General features: G+C 45.6%; 1 protein-coding gene across 1 annotated transcript in view; it reads right to left on the bottom strand.

The window, feature by feature from the left end:
• Positions 1 to 17,277, bottom strand: part of RAD9B (RAD9 checkpoint clamp component B) — a 650,494-nt gene that overhangs the window by 103,561 nt on the left and 529,656 nt on the right. The window contains exon 8 of the mRNA XM_069620274.1: positions 7,130 to 7,194. Within this exon, the coding sequence (XP_069476375.1) occupies positions 7,130 to 7,194 (65 nt within the window). The remainder of the gene's footprint in view (positions 1 to 7,129; positions 7,195 to 17,277) is intronic.

The following is a 17,277-nucleotide window of genomic DNA, read 5'->3' on the forward strand; positions in this document are numbered from 1 at the left end:
TCTTTGCTGCAACATGTAACTGCCTTTCTAAACATGCGCCCAGTTGCCCTGAGGCAAGGTGCGCAATACAAATAAAATAAATACAAATACAAATACCTATGGATCATAGAAAAGACCACTGGCCCCACCCCATGGGTATCACCCATGGTGGTAACCACAAAGCCCAAACAGCCGCAAGCGGTGCGCATATACATCGACATGTGCCTGCCCAATGTGGCAATAGGGAGAGAGCGGCACATCACACCCACAATTGACGAATTGATCGTGGACCTGACAGGCGCCACCATCTTTAGCAAGTAAGACCTATGTTCAGGCTACCATCAAATTCACCTGGCGAAGGAATCACGCTACATCATGACATTTTCATCGCACCTGGGGCTGAGGAAATAACGCTACCTCAAATATGGCATATCATCAGCCGCCAAAGTTTTCCAGCACGAAATACTCAAAGTACTCTAAGATCTTTCAGGAGTCACAAATGTCAGCAATGACATCGTGGTCTATGGCAAGACTGAAAAAGAACACAACGACCAGCTAGCAGCCACCCTACAGTGCCTAGAAGAGTCAGTCCTAAAGTTACACAAGGAAAAGTGTGAATTCGGGAAGTCCACACTGAGCTTTTTCAGCTACGTCTTCAACGAAAAAGGAGTGTCACCAGACCCAGGTAAAGTAGAGGACATTAAGAACGCACAAGCCCCGACCACAGCCACGGAAGTCAGGAGTTTCCTCGGCATGGCGACATACTGTGGCCGATTCATCCCCGACCTAGCCACTATCGCTACCCCCCTGAGAGAACTCACAAAAACAAAGTTGAACTGGGAGTGGGGAGATGTAACGCTTACCTCTGACGCCCTGCAGGAGTGCCTGGTCCGGTCTGTCGGCGAACTCTGGTCCGGTCTGTAAACGCCTTCTGATGATGCCCAAAACACTCTCTCCACTCTGCTCGCTGCAGGTGCGCTCACCCAGTGGTCAGAGGAGCAGGAGTGGCCTGGAGGTACAGGATCTGGATCACTCTTATGTTGCGCCTCCAAGGCATGTTGCACCAAGTTTCTTATCTATTTACTGATGTTGACGCTTTAGCCCGGTTTCCACACTGGGCTAGTACCAATCCTGCTCAGTTCCTTCACTGAGTATTCGTTAGTTCCCCCGGTACACTCGCCTCCAGTTCCTTCACAGAGGTGTGGCGGTTTACCAGTTGCTCCACTAGTGAAATGGGCGCCCAGGCCTGCTGCGACCCCCAATCCGCCTTCAGTTGTGTTATTGTATTTAGTTATAGGCACCTCTCCACTTGCTAGTGGGTAATATGTCCTTGTGCCTGCTACTGCGCTGCCTTACTCTATTCTCTGCTTTCTTCCTAGGGTTGGTATTCTGATGGAAGAGGTTGGTATGGGAGAAGACGGGTACTGCTGGGAGAAGACGGGCACTGCTGCTGATATATATTGTCCAGGTAAGATATTGCGAGGGTGGCGGGTGGGGTTATTTGACGAGACCGCCACTTACCAAATGTCTTTTTGTCTGTCTTTTTCAGGTGCGGAGGTTGGAATCCAGTGGGCGTTGCAGAAGAAGTCAGAAGATTTGCAGAAGAGGTCAGAAGAGTTCTGCGACCCGCATTCAGGTAAGTAGCAGATCTTGGCCCGCGTAGTGAAGACTCTGGCTTCCCACGTAGTGCAGATCTGTAAACGCGATGCCTTGACACGTCGTGCTGATCGGGAGTTCAAATCTTGATCCGACGTGCAGAATGAAACAGGACTGTGAGAGGCAAGCGTCACGCTAGCAGCAAAGAAAACGCTAAGCACTGGGTGTGGCCCAGGGCGGGGTTTATATAGCCCTGGGCCCACCCAGAACCACCAGACCACCACAGAAAGTAACACAGTGGCCCTCTAGGGGCCATGTTGAATGTCACTGCCTGGTTCAGCCTGGGGGCCATTTTGGAAGGGGCTAAAGGCATACATAAGCCTGTGTCCGCGCCAGACAGCCAGTTTCTCGGTCCAGGTGCCTCTCTGGGCTTTAGGGGTTCCTGGAATCATGACAGGAGAAGCCCAAGAAAAAGCCTTCCAGAGAATCAAAGACTCACTATGCAATGATGCCACCATGGCGTTCTTTGACACAAAGCGCACGACAGAGCTACTGGTAGACGCCAGCCCAGTAGGACTCGGAGCTGTCCTCACTCAAACAGACAAAGATGGAACCATCGTTCCCATCGCATTTGCGAGCCGAGCACTCACCCCGACCGAGGAAGCACTGGCCATCGTATGGGGATGCAAGCACTTCCATGTGTACATTCTAGGGCACCCAGAGAAAGTGTAGACAGGCCACAAGCCGCTACTCCCCATATTCAAAGGCTCGGCGCTACACCCACCAGCCCGGATAGAGCGCTAGAAGCTCCAGCTGCAACAATTCGACCTTGAGGTACAATACCGGGCTGGAGCCGACAACCCAGCAGATTTTTTGTCGCAACACCCCCTCCCGCCGCCACCACAGAATAAGAGGCAGCCAAAGAGGCAGAAGAGCATGTCTGTATCGCCTGCGCCAAGCCACGAGCCATGAAGATCGATGAAATCATGGAAGAGACAAACAGAGACCCCTGCCTCCAACTAACCAGGAAGGCAATCCTATCTGGTGAATGGAAAACTTTCCTCACAGCGGTCGCCCAGAAGACGACCCAACCACAGGAGATGATACAGACCCTATTTGGCATCCGCCACAAGCTGTCCATATCACCTGAAGAACTTATCCTCAAGGGCCATTGCATAGTGCTGCCCACCACTCTTCACGAGAGGGCTCTCAAACTAGCACACAAAGGCCACCAAGGAATCGTAAAGACACAAGCGTTCCTCAAATCGCGTGTATGGATTCCACAAATACAGCAGAAGGTTCTGATACTGGTCGAAACTTGCAAAGCCTGCCTAGCAACACGTCGACCTGGCTCCCCTAAGCCCATGGCTTGCTCATCCAACAAGCAAGCACTGATGGGATTCCGTAAGCATTGACTTTTGCACCATTGCCAATGAAATGTATCTCCTTGTGGCCATCGACGAGTACACCCGGTACCCTGACGTCGAGGCAGTCGGCGCAACAGTCACCACTGTGCTAGAGAAGAGGCTTACAATACACTCATACACTCCTCAATAAAAAGCGACAACGGCCCTCTGTTCTCATGTAAAGAATTCACACGATTTATTGACAGCATGGGGATTCAGCCTCACCACATCACCCCATACTGGCCCCAGGCCAATGGCGATGCTGAAAGATTTATAGCGTCCATCAACAAAGTGGTGGGAATCACAAAAGACAAGGGACGACCAAGGCGGCCCAAACTCTACATGTTTCTCCGATCATACCGGCAGACCCCTCACTCAGCAACCCAAGTCGGTATGCAGTGATAAAATCGCATCAAAAATGTCGCCTGTTCAAAAAATTGCTGTGGTTTGACCCGTTAAAGGTGTACCCTATTACACCATTTAATGGGAGCTGGGGTTGCGGGGGTGTCCCCGCCCTCCTTAAATGGTATACTGGTCCGGGGGTGTCCCCTGCATCCTTTACATGGATTGCGGCGGCAAAACCACTGCCTTTTGCTGCAATATTTTGTGTCCACTGCCATTTTTGCCACAATTTTAACACATGGAACCCCCAAGTCAGCCTGTCAACCCTAATGTTTGGGGTCCCCATCCAAACAGGACTACACCTACACCACTCGTGGAAGCCCCCAGAAATAAACTTGGAACAACTAGAACGCCGAAGACAAGAACACAACACCAGAGATGACAGAGCCAGACAGGCTGCTCCAAATAGCCTCCAAGTAGGGGATACAGCCCTAGTGAAAAACAGAGCACAAAAGGGAAAGATGACCCTCCAGTGCGAGTCTCTCCCCTAGACTATCACACACTGTGAACACGGACTAGCCATTGCCACGAGGGGGCTAGAGACGGTGAACCGAAATGTGTCACACTTCCGTCGGACCCCATCAACCCTTAGGGAGGAGTCCAGAGAGAACCAGAACCCTGCAGGGGGCCGCCCCCCAGTAGCAGAGAAGTCACCACCCGAAGGGAGGCAAGAGGACAGACAAACCCCAGAATGCCTGTCTCCAGGTGACGCAGACCACAGTCCACCCAGAACCCCCACCTCTCAACGAGAACGAGGAGAACAATATTCACTCCAGAAGCGGTTGATACCCTCCATCCGACTTCAGGGGTACGCCCTGAACGGCATCTTCACCAGAGCGCATGGGGTAACTGTCCTGGACTGATGAGCACCAGGCAATGGAAGAGAACCACCAGAAGGAGAGAAGGAGAGAATAATCTGGTGTTGTACTACCAAGTTGGTGGTTCTGTTTTGTCTAAAGTTGGAAAGGGATGTGATGTCCACGTGATGCAAGTCACGTGGGCAAGTAAATAAAGAGGTGAGCGAAAGCCCGTGAAGGGCAGTTCCTGCACCACAACCATACTGAACATGTCTGCGTTGTTATTTGCATGCCTGCCATTCCTGCACTGCATTGGACTTGCTAGGACCTGCTCCCTCCCGCAGATCCTCCCAATAAGACTCAATTCAGCTCCTGTGCATGTCTAACGCTCTCCCCTATAAACCATCACTTGCCGGTGTCATCATAGTGGTGCAGGCATCCAGTATATTACCGAGTGCGCAAGGCCCACTACCACAACTATCGGCACCCTTGTCCACCGTGGGCTTCACAGCAAAGGCCACAGTGAAGGAGAATGATGGCTTGGGGGGCGTGACCTGCCTGGCTGTGCTTCCTTCCTGCTCTCCGTTTCATCCAACTACCAGCGCCCTTGTCCACTCCGGCTGGTAGCATAGACGCACTGTCACAAGAGTTGACAGAGATCAATGGAAATGCTAGTTAAGCTAAGTTTCTTAATTTTTAGAATATAAGGAAAGGTAAGAAACACAACAAACAGGGTAGAGTAAATGTAGCTGAGGAACCAAATGAGATTTCTAGTAAGCTGGGGCAACACAAATACTGTATTGAAGGGGTTTCAGAACCCTAGGTTGCCCTTCTCGGCAAGGGGAGTGCCTTCTGGTCTCAGGTCGGACCTAAGGGTTTCCTGCACCCACTTTCTGGGGTTTCCCTGGTGTACACGCCCGTAGGTTCTCAGTCACGGGTTTAAGGGGTGCCAGTACCCTTCTACTCTGCTCCTCTCTGGGACCCATCTCCTTCAGTCTAAGTCACAGATTGAAAAGGGTTCTTTGTCAATTTCTATGCACTCTCTCCTGCTCTGTTCTTCTCAGGGTCTTATTCTATTTTTCCCAGTTGGCTGCTGAAGTAGTCAGCTTGGTCTACCTTGAGTTTTCACAGAAAAGGCTTTTATGAGTGTCTCTGTCACCTGCCTGCCTTAGAGTCCTGACTCTTACCCTTTTCCCCACCTCACTACTCGTGGACAGGTCCTTCTCTGACTCAACGCCATGTCCGGTCTCGATCCTCATTGCACCGCCGGCTTAGCTCCTTTAGATCTGGGTCTCACTCCTAAGCCCTGACAGGTGATCCCACTTGTATCATCCTGATATGACTCTCTAAGACCTCACTAGCCACCTAATATTCTTGCCCAATCACTTCCCCCTGTCTCCAAGTGCCGTCTACTTCCTTGCACCAAACTCCACCTGATGTTTCAAATCAGCCACCGGAGGTTTCCATTTACCCTACTGCTTCGCTGCAAGCTTATCCTTCTGATGTTATACTACCTCTGCCTGACTTTTTACTACCTCCTGGTGTATTCCGCCATCTGCTTTTTTATACCCTTCCCCTCCTTTCCCTTCCTGATGATATGATATTTCCACGTAGAGATACTCCTCCTCCGCAGCTAGCTTGCCTTATCCTCCAAAATCTTCTGTCACCTCCACAAAATGTCTTCCTCTCCTTCCCACCTTCTCCAAACTCCCCCAAAGTCTCTCATCTCTCCCACCTCCTCAAACTTTCTCTGCTCTTCAATCTCCCCCAAAATCTATGTGCTCTCCAAACATCCTCCAAAATCTCATTGCCAGCTCTCACTGCACATACCCACATCTCTGACTAAGAGCCTAGGTTTATATAGCCCAGCTGTCTCTCCTCTGGGCTTTGTCCTCCCTGTGATTGTCTTCACCTGTGTGGGAAAATGGGCGAGGGCTAGTAATGGATGTTCTGAATTGGTTCACCTGTTTGTGATTTCGCTGTTGCAGGTGAAACCAAACCTTTACAAAATGAGCCACCATTTTGGATTTTAGTTCTTAGTCCATAAGTCATAGGTCGGTGCCTCACAGTTCACTGAGGCATAAACACCTCGAGGCTTGAATGTGTGGACTCTGGTACCCTATGTCGTTGGTAAGCGAGGAAAATCTATTTTTAGGAATGTATTCTGTTTTCCCATAGAACATTGCGTGCCTACGCTGCAGATTAACCATCACTATGTGCTCTGTAAAGTCAAGCTCGCTGTTCAAGCAGTGCCCAACAATATGTTGTTACTCTATGGTCTGCACTGACTTGCCGAGTGAGCGCACAGGAAATGTTACTGTTTGCTATGTGCAGATTCTCTGTGCTGATAACATGGGGGTATGTAATGTATTTGGTGTCTGTCACCTTGCCTCTGATATTTGAACTTCAGTTTCAGGATCAGAAGAAAGGGATTTGTACACTACAGATGTGTTTGAAGTCACAAAGCTCTATTCCTTTAAAGTAAATGGATCACAACCTCAAATTCCTTAATGGATGAAGGACTTTGTATCACTGTTGCCATTCATTCGAACACTACCCTGTACAGGGTCTGAGTCTCTTAAAGAGACAGACCACCTTCCATGCAACAGGGACTAAGCAAAGGAGACAAACATCCACTAGCTTTAAGAGGTACCTGGTCCCCATGTTCACCCCACTGCAAGTCCCCAGAGCCATGCAGGGAATCTTGTTAACAAGCCCATATATTGTCCTTGCCATAGAACCTGCTGTAAGGGATTGCTTCTAAATTTGACAAGATCATGCTGCCTGACAGCTAGTGTAACTACAAAAGACTGGCATTGAAGTTAGAATGGCATTAGATAGAAATGTAACTAATTATAAACAACAGCATACACTGCATTAGCTGAAAGGTTATTTTAATGCTGCAGTATGTATGCATGGAAAGGAACGAACAAGCCATACAGAACCTACTTTCCGGACTGTCCAAAATGAATGGAAATATAGGCACTAGTAGCTTCGGCAAACGTCAGGAACCCCTACAATGAAAACAGATAGTTGTTCACAGCTAAAATAAAAGTGCAAACGAACACATAGCATGATGACTAGTTAACATGAGCACACCAAAAAATGTTCTGCCCAATGAAACCTGCAATGTATTATATAATATTTATAATTGTGGAGAAATTCTTAGAACTGTTCCTATAACCCTATAGATAGAGAGCATTGGGCCTCATTGCGAGATTTGCAATATTTCCTAATACCACCAAATGCTTTTAAATTTAGAACAACTTGTTTTGGCAGCAAATCAGCCAAAATTTTAGATGCAGTAACATGGCGTTAGTCCTCATTCATGGAGTTAATGCGACTCCATTGGGGTTTTAAAGCATTCATTGCATGTGGTAATTCCGTGCACTGTAAATTATTACATTTTTGCCAGTAATGTGGAGCCAACACCCCCAGCCAAGTGCTGGAAGTTCTTTCTCCACATTACGACCAAACTCGAATTTGGAGTAAAAGTGGTGGTAATGTAAAGAGGAAGTTGTACACGTCATCTATTGTGCTTCCCCCCTCACCTCCGTCATATTGAAAGACCAGGAAGACATCGTGTGGAACACCAGGTAGCATCCCAATACCACATCGAAGGTATGAAAGACCTTATGCGCTCAGACAACCGTATCAAATATACCCTTGAACTGATGAGGTAGAAGGATGTCTCCATACACAATTGAACTAAGAAGAGCTATAAACGAAGTCTGACAGGTGCAACATGATGTCATAAGGAGAAGATGCAAGGACTATTGAAACGATATGCGAATACCTAAAGAAAGAAGTTGTGACTGAAGTAACAAAATAACATTTATGCAAGAATGAAGAAATCATATAAATTGAGAAGATAAGTGAGAAGAGATGCAGTAGATGTACATACGCAGAAAGGCAAGTTAGATGAGACGTATAGAAGCTTGCTGCAATAGAAAATATAACATGGGTAAAGCAGCCATGATGAAAAGATGAACGTTGGTTTTGTCTAATAGAAAGCTAGAAGCCTGAAAAAGAGAGACCAAAGTTGCAGAGCACACAGGTGCTGGAAAACAGCCTTGTGCTAAGAACCAAGGGTATACAATTGCAAGGCACAAGAAGAGTCAAAGAGGATAAGAAACGTACGCACAGCATTTTTTTCTTAGATTAAGCAAAGGAGTGAACATTTGCAAGTGCCATGTATTGAACAATCTAAGATGCAGAAAGCATATCCAGAGGTCAACAGGAGTAATAGCACCCAGTATAATTGAATCAAATAGCACTAAGTAAAAGGTCAGAACGGACAGAATCGTGGTCTCCTCATATGTGGTGCAGGACTGGAAAACAAGGCCTATTCACTAAGCACCAGACGAAGATAGCAATGTACCTTCACTCCCTTAAAAGTCGAGAGGAAGAGAACAGGCAGCAAGGTCAACTACAAAGAAGAAGCCTTGGTTTAGGACTTAACTCATGAGGGATTGTAGGCTAATTGGCCAAGTGGGCAGTGGTCTGACATTGTTCTTCGCACCTGGGTTTTGTTTTGCTTACGTGCTGCTAATGAGCCGAATGTCCAAGGTTGGGAGAGAATGCAAACCAATCATGAGGGCCTTTGTAGCATGTTGCAGAAGCCAATCCGCTGCTGTTAATCTGCTATTAATCTGTATTATAGGTAGTTAGAGGTAGTTCAAGGCGTACCTACCATATAAGGGGCAGCCAATTGTGCTACTAATACCTAAAAAAGTATAGGTATATATGTTCCCCTAACCAATCCCTCCTTTTGATAGGTTTTTATTATTTGCCACGTAGGATGACGTCATAGCTGATGTACACCGAGGTATACAGCTTTTGTGTAATTGAAATGTGTTCGAGAGTGAGTGACTTGCAATCTGTTTCTACACCAGATTTTCCAACTTTATTGAGCTGATATTAAAGTAGTATTTTGCCATATTCTTTGAGTCTGTCCAGTTATTTGTGTCTGAGATCGTTTATTGATAATTCCATCTGGCACTTGGAAGTCTCCAGGTGCTACTGCACGTTTTGGTAGCAGTGCGGATGGTTCTGGTCCAAATCCCAGCTCTCTGATTTTTGACGTCTTCCACCATTAGCCAGAAGATCGAAGAGTTTCCTGTGGAGAATGGAGAAAAAAAACACGTGTGAAAAGGAAGATGTTTGGCAGGTGCCCCTTTGAAGAAATTCCTGTCCGATCCTCAATGGCGCACCGCAGACTGAAGGCAAACTGGTCGATCGGAGAAGAGTCGATACTGAGGGACTCGAGCTAAGCAACGGATATAACTAGAGCATTGAAGGTTGCAAATATTTATATAGTAACAGGATTTGGTTTAAGAGAAAGAGAAAGATATCTCCATCCCTAGTCCCAAGGGGACAGAAGGACACACATTAAACTCCTAAAAGGGGTCTTTTTTTTAGAGATTCATGAGGCAAGGCTGAGATGAAGAATGTGTGTCACACTCCAAAATGGGGTAAACTGAAGTTGAGCTACCTTTACTAGAGAAAGTAGGAGAAGACAATCGTAGAAAATTAAACTGCACATTTGTTTGGGGTTATAAATATGTCAGCGTAAAACACTGGATTTGTTTAAACTAAGAGACATAAAATGATAGCAGTAATCTAGTTGGTTATCAGACTCTAAAATCAAACGATTGATGTCAATCAGAGGAGGATAAAAGTTGAGAAAAAAATAGTACGTGAAATAAGATTTTTAAGGTGTCAATAATAAAATAGCAGGACAGCAAGAATCGATAGGACTATACACAAAAGAGTAAAGCGACCATTATTGTATAGGCTTTAAAATTGGTTAAAGAATTGGGTTATCTGGGGTCATGGGTGGCGATTGATGGCATCGGCCTGAATTGATTGTTGTGATATAATTAATTTTTAGCAATCATAGAATAAAAGTTTTGGTAAGTATTGTCAGTTAAAAATGACTTGTCATTATGGGGGACACTCCCATGCTAAACCTGTGCAAAACATTACCGAGATACACAGCCAAGATTAGGAAGTACCATGCTGAATGGGTAAAAGGCACGGCTGATAAAATGTTCATGCCATGGCCTCAAGAAGGTTCGCTATGAAGAATAGTATTGCAACACATGACAGCATGTTTACATGCTGCATACTCGGGGAAGAAGTTACAGAAAAGGTTAGTCATTTTAGAACTTTGGAAAATGTATCAGAGCTAGGATGAAGACCCGCCCAAAAGAGAGTGGATGCTTAAAGGGGAGGACAAAACACCCTCGGCTCTTCGTTCTTCTTCTGAAAACAAAGGTACAGACATTGAGAAACAGGGATTTTATCCTTTAGAGGAGTTAAAAGCAGCAGCGGAGTATGTCAAACCGACATACGTGCCCCCTCCTTATAATAGTGAGGAGAGCAAGCTAAAAGAACGCAAATATATGTCAGCATACGATGAATATAAAGAGCGTGATGAAAGAAGGGACAGACAGATAGAGCTAGAAGAAGAAGCTAAGAGACAAAAAGAAGGGAAGGACAAAGCCAAGTAAGTGACAACAGCACAGAACGAGTGGATGAGAGGACAGATATTACTAAAATTAAACGGAAAGGGTACCGACGATGTTAGAGAAAGAGAAGAAAGAGAGGAACAAGAAAAGAAGGAAAACGAACGAGTAATGGCATACAAAGAGAAGGAAAAAAGAAATGTGCTCTAGCCCCTTGAAGCGTCTCTTGTGCTAGATGGAATTACCAATGAAGATCTCAGACCAAATTACCGAACAGACTCAGAAAATATGACAAAATACTACTTTATTCTTAATTCAATAAAGCAGGACGAACTGACGAACAACAGACTGATGCTCGAACACTCACAAAAAAACTTGATTATGCAAAGGGTATACACCCCAATATGCATCATCTATCTTGTCATCCTATGTGGCCAACTGAAGGGAAGGGTTGGTTAAGGGAACATATGTACTTATGACATACATAGGGGTTAGTACATCATTGGCTGCCCCCTATCTGTAGGGCACACCTTGATCTACCTCTAAATGTTTATACTGGTTATAGGAAAGAAAATGGCAGCAGATTGGTCTATGCAACATTGCATAGCGTGTTGCCACACAGACCCATTGATTGGTTGTCATTCTCACCCAACCTTCTACTTCTGGCTCGTTAGAAGCACATTAGCAAAATGAAACCCATGTGCTTAAGTCATGTCAGATTACTCCCCACTTTCCGAATCAGACCATCATCTCTCATCTGTCCAACCATAAGCCAAAGTGTCTCATTTATATTTGACCTTGTAGTCTGCTCTCTGTTCTGGGATATTCAAGGGAGTGCAAGCACATCATTATCTCCATCACATGCTTAATGAATTGCCCTTGTTTTTGACATTTGAATCACATGTGAACAGACCACACATTTGTCCATTTCAACCTCCTATTTACTGCTATTTTATTTACTTATACTGCGTGTTCTTTCTCCTCATGACCTCTAGAGACTTGCTCAATCCATTTTTTATAAACCTTATTCACTGTTAATTGTCCAATACTTGGCTCTTGCAAATGTTTTCTTCTTCTATAATCTAAAAGAAATATGTCTTATGCACATAACTTATTCATCTGCCTCCCTTTGTGCTTTGCAATTATTCCTTAAAGTAGCACCCTTGATTTTAGGCCAACGTAGACTCCTCTTTATTCTGCACACTAAGCTATTTCTCCAATGTCTCGTGACTCTGCATCTCTGGTCTGTTTTTGAGGTAGCAGGATTGAATCTTAACACGAGCCGACGTCCATTTTCCTATCATGGCCGTCCTACACACATTATATTTTCCTCTGTAGCAAGCTTCTATATGTCTCATCTACCTTGTGTTGCTGTGTATTTACACATATTGGTCAGCAAGTTACATTATCTTATTTGTATATATGATCACTTTATTATTTCCTATATGTTTCTCGTGTCACTTCAGTTACATCATTACTCTTAAGTATTTTCATATCTTTTCTATATGTTCTCATCTATCTTCTTCATGACATCACTCTGCCCTCGTCAGATTTCACTAAGCACTTCATGATGTCCAATGGTGTGTGCTGATTTCCTTCCACTCTTTCAGTACAAGGGTACATTCGGTATGGTTGCCTAAGTGCATATCGTCTCTCATACACTCAATGCATTATAGGGACAACACATGGGGTCCCACATACAGCTCTTCCCCTGCTGTTCCAGTATGACTGCAGTCAGGGGGCGGGGGCCAGGGAAAATGCATCCACCTGTTCCTCTACGTTCGCCCCTCTGGGTGAGTCCTCGACCATATTTTACTCTTCACTCTCCTTCATCTTCTCTTCATGCTGTTGTTTCTTCGGGATCCATATCTCTGTGAACCCCCTCAGCTGACCTGCATTTGTTATATGCTTATCCACACTCCCGGTCATGTGACAACATTCTCCTGATGGTGGACAGAATATCCAATGTCCTACGTATTTTGTATGATCCTTAGGGTAGTAGAATTACGTTCCTGGAGGTGCCAGGGGACTTTTCTTTATGTTCTCATGGGTAGTTTCCTCATCCTGCATTCTTCCACCAGCTCCAGCATCTATATCAATCATTATCTTCACCCCAATAGCTTTCTTGACTGTCTTCTGACACTGTCCCAAGATGATCCTTATGAGACAAAATCTTAGCAACACCAACACTAACATTGCTCCAGGTATTTTGAAAGCATTCGTCAGCCAGGATGGAAACCATGATAACAGAAGTGAAAATCAGTCATCACCTGCTGTCTCATCAGCTTCAGCTTTCATCTTTATATGCAGGGTCATCAGCATAGGTATTGCTTCCATCAGGGTTCCATTTTCTTCATCGTCGGATGTTACAAATTTACAGCAAGAAGGCACAATATTGGTGCACACACCTCCTTCCATTGCTGTAATTAGGTCCAGGACATACCTATTCTGGAGAGTCATCAACCTGATGGCTCCCAATTCTTCTCTGATTGCATTGAATCCTTTTATTGTTGCATTAATGGTCTTTAGCAGCTACCATCTGGTTATTTGCAGCCACTTGACGTTCACGTCAGTCTGAAGTCCTGGCATGAGTGTAGATGTCATTATCATTGCTGTCTCGCTAAACAATTTGTGTTCATGTGGAATGCCTTCATAGGCCCTTATTGATTTTGATGAGAAGTAGTTATTCCTCTTCAGCCGGCGAAGATTGACTTACCTCTTCTTTCTATGGTGATCATACATTTTTGGAAATTCATCAATATTGAGGTCACTTTGAGGGATCACTAATGCTGGAACATGTATTACTATGATGGAGAATACTCCTTGCCAATTCTTAGGCAACTGCATGTAAGCTCTGGATCCACAGGCCCAATATCAGTCCATCAATACTGCAAGTCCTACATTCATTCCTGGGACCTCGATTGTCTGTCCACATCCTTTGTTTTCTCCAACCATGACCGAGCCTCGATTCTTGAAGCATGTTGTTGCATTCGGATCTATGTGATCACTGCGCTGCCCATAACTGCGACAGCCGAAATGCCGACGCCAGTTACGGCGCAGTGATCATATAGATCACTGTGCCCGCTTCCCCGGCCTGATTTTCCCTTCCTATCCCCCACCCCCAACCCCCTAATTTACCTTTCACGGCGGTATACTTCTGTGTGTGCGTCCTGCACCCTGCTATCCCTGCGGCATCAGCTCCTCCCACTAACGTGGGTTAGAGCTGACGCCGCAGGGTGCTTTTCTTTTTTTTCTTTCGTGTCCCCCGCGTACCAAAATGGTAAGCGGGGGACACCCCCGCAACCCCTGACTCACGTTACCATGCCCAAGCAGAGCGGGGGAAACCCCCGCAACCCCTGCTCTGCTTGGGCGGAGTAAATGTCACCCTCATTTTGTGCACCCCCAAAGGGCAACATTTTTGTACGATTCTGTTGCATTCTTTAGTGGTATTATGGATACTGGCCCTGCTTCATTGTCAGCCAATTTTAGCTATTTAGAGTACTTGGCCCATGACACTAGGAATCTGTCATTCACTATTTGCACTATGCTTATTGGTTCCTTCTTCAATAAGTGTGCAGGGCAAGATAATAAAGGGCAAGATAATAGTCCTTCCTCCCATCCGGTACTGGTGGCAATGCCCCCATAAACCAATAGCTGAGGTCTCTCCCAGTATCCTGGATCTCCTGATCTTTCAGTCATATCTGAGCATTCCATCCTCCTCATTTCGATGATCTATCTATCTGTGTATTTCTAGAGCGCCAATAGCCTGTAGGCATCCAGGCCCTACATAAAACAGAGACAAAAAGACATACAACATAAAAATAAGGGACCAGTCGGCAAGTAGGGTAGTATACAAACCTTCCTAAGTGAACAATCTAGTCTTCAGAGATTTTCTAAAAACAAGGTCATCCTCTTCCTTATGTGGAGACTCTGGGAGTTCATTCCAAGCTTGGGCAATCAAAATAGGGAACGACTGACCATTTCCCCAGGTTCTATTGAACTGGTGGACCCATAGTCTACAAGCACCAGAAGCTCTCAGACTTTTCCCCGGGGTGTAGAACTCCAGCTTCTCCCTCAGGTATTGAGGGGCGTTTCCGAAAAAACACTTATGTCCTAGCGTAAGAATCTTAAATTTGGCTCTGGCTGCAACCGGGGGCCAGTGAAGTTCCCTGCAAGCTTTAGTTACTGGATCTCTGCATGCAATATTGCACACTATGCGCACTGCATCCTTTTGGAGCTTCGGAAGCTTCTTTATATTTTCCATGCTTGCACTTCCAAGTAGGGAGTTGCAGTAGGCGAGACATGGCATGATAATCGCTCGGATCAATTTTTCCTGATTTGCCTTTGAGACCCACAAGCAGATCTGTTTTAAGACTCTGAGGTAGTAATTAGATGTCTTTACAGTATGATTGACTTGGGCGTCAGCATTGACCGTGGCCTCCATTTAAGTGCCGAGAGTTTTAACCTTTTGCGTTATAGGCACAAGGCCTCCGTTAATGCCGAAGCTGACATTCTTCTGTCCTAGATCATCATGGGCATGTTTCGATCCATATACCATAAACTCAGTTTTACTGGAATTTAGAAAAAGCCAGTTTAAAGACATCAGTCTTTGATGAGTAAGTAGATTTCACTTAATTTTTCTTGGTCTACCACATGGTCCTCAGTGAGTTCGAGGGAGAGCTGGAAATCCTCTCCATAATTTGCAAACAAGACCCCCAGTTTCTCAATTTCTTCACACAATGGCTGAATATAAATGTGAAAAAGGGATGGGGACAAACAGGCCCACTGTGGCACACCACACAGAATTGGTTCAGCAGCTGAGGAGGCATCTCCCATTGAACTCTAAAATTACGCCCACAGAGAAATGATTCCATCCAAGACACGGCTTCCTGTGAGAAGCCACCGATGTCAGTCAGCCTTTGCAACAGCCTTTTGTGGTCAAGGAGGTCGAAAGCTGCTGATAGATCTAATAAAATCAGCAGTCCTAAGCCACTCCTTTCCAATGCTGGAAACATATGATATGATATGATAGGTTATTTATAACGTGCTTAATACCCAGAGGTTTCTAAGCGCGGACCCGGGATCGAACCTGTGGTGCTCCGTGTCGTCTTGCTTCCAAGGCGAGCAGTTTGCCCCGAGCTATCCTCCCGAGACATAGTGGTTTGAAGATCTCACAACGTGCTCTCGGTCCCGTGGGCACGTCGGAAAACCAGACTGTTCATGATGAAGAAGGCCAATGGCTTCTACATAGGACTGCATTTGTGTGGTGCCCACTTTATCAATAACCTTAAGAAGAAAGGGAGTATTAGTAATGGGCCTGAGGTTCCTAGGATCCATAGGTCTAGCCCTTGTTTTTTTTACAAGGGGAGTGACAACCACACTCCTGATGATCATAGGGATCAAACAATATCCAAAGAGGCATTTATAAATTAATTCAAAAAAGGTCCAAATATTTTTTTAAGGTAGCAAATCTCCAGGACAACTGGTGAGAGGCATATCTTCCGGAAGCTTGTGAGAAAGAAGTGATGCGACCACACGCAAGTAGTGGTGGTCATGTCTGACAAGCAGATGTTACCACTTGCCAGCCAACTAAGGTGTTTCCCTTTATGTGTGAGGGAGCAGAGTTATGTACAAATATGTTCATATTTTTCAAAGATTGTTCCAAATCAATGGCTCTCCTATCTCTAGGATCTTCTTTCCATAGATTTAGATCACCCAGGAAGATTATAGAGCCATTAGTCTTCTGCAGAGGGGGCAGAAAATGTATAATATTTTCATTGAAAAGGGGCATTTCCCACAGTGGTCTATAAAACAGTATAACATTAATGCTATTGTGGTGATTAAGCGTGATTTTGGTATGTAATATTTCACATCCGTCACAGTCCCCTTTAACCTCATACATGCCAAAGTAATTTTTGCAGATGATAGCAACACCACCCTATGACCAAGTATCTGATTTTTTCCAAAGGAAACGTAACCTGAGGGGGTCACCTGTTCTATTATGGGGCAATGAGAGTCAAGTAGCCAAGTTTCCGTAAGACACATAGGCCTCATCACGACTTGGGCGGTAACAGTAACGCTATTAGCGCAGGCGGTATTAGCCCTACCGCCGAATTCCCCGGCGCTAATAGCGCCAGATCACGAGTTCGACGGTAATGTAAGTCCCCATTCCCCACTGAGCCCATTCGGGAATGCCCCATTCCCCATTGGGCTCAATGGGGAATCTTCACGCTAATACCGCCGGCGGATTTCCCGCCGGCAGTAATAGCGTGAATTTTCGGCGGATTTCCCCCCAGCTCAGAGCTGGGGCGAAATTCGCCAAAGCCCTGATTCGGCTGACCCTTAAATCCGGCGGTAATAGCGCTACCACCGGATTTAAGGGTTACCGCCGAAGTCGTGATGAGGCCCATAATATCTATATCATTTAGGTCAATGGTGTGCTTAACTACAGATTTTGTGTTTAGAGGGGCTAAGCTAAAGGATCCTGTGTTCACAACATTCTGTCCTGAACATGGCTCAGTAATCACAGGTAGTTGTTTTTGCGTGCCATTTCGGGTATCCATAAAGTCCTGAGAAAAAACTCCATTCCCTGTCCCTCCAAGGTAATCTATACTAAGATCAACCAAG

Source organism: Ambystoma mexicanum, chromosome 10 (assembly GCF_040938575.1).
Source record: "Ambystoma mexicanum isolate Mex_15411 chromosome 10, UKY_AmexF1_1, whole genome shotgun sequence".
Classification (NCBI taxonomy): Eukaryota; Metazoa; Chordata; class Amphibia; order Caudata; family Ambystomatidae; genus Ambystoma; species Ambystoma mexicanum.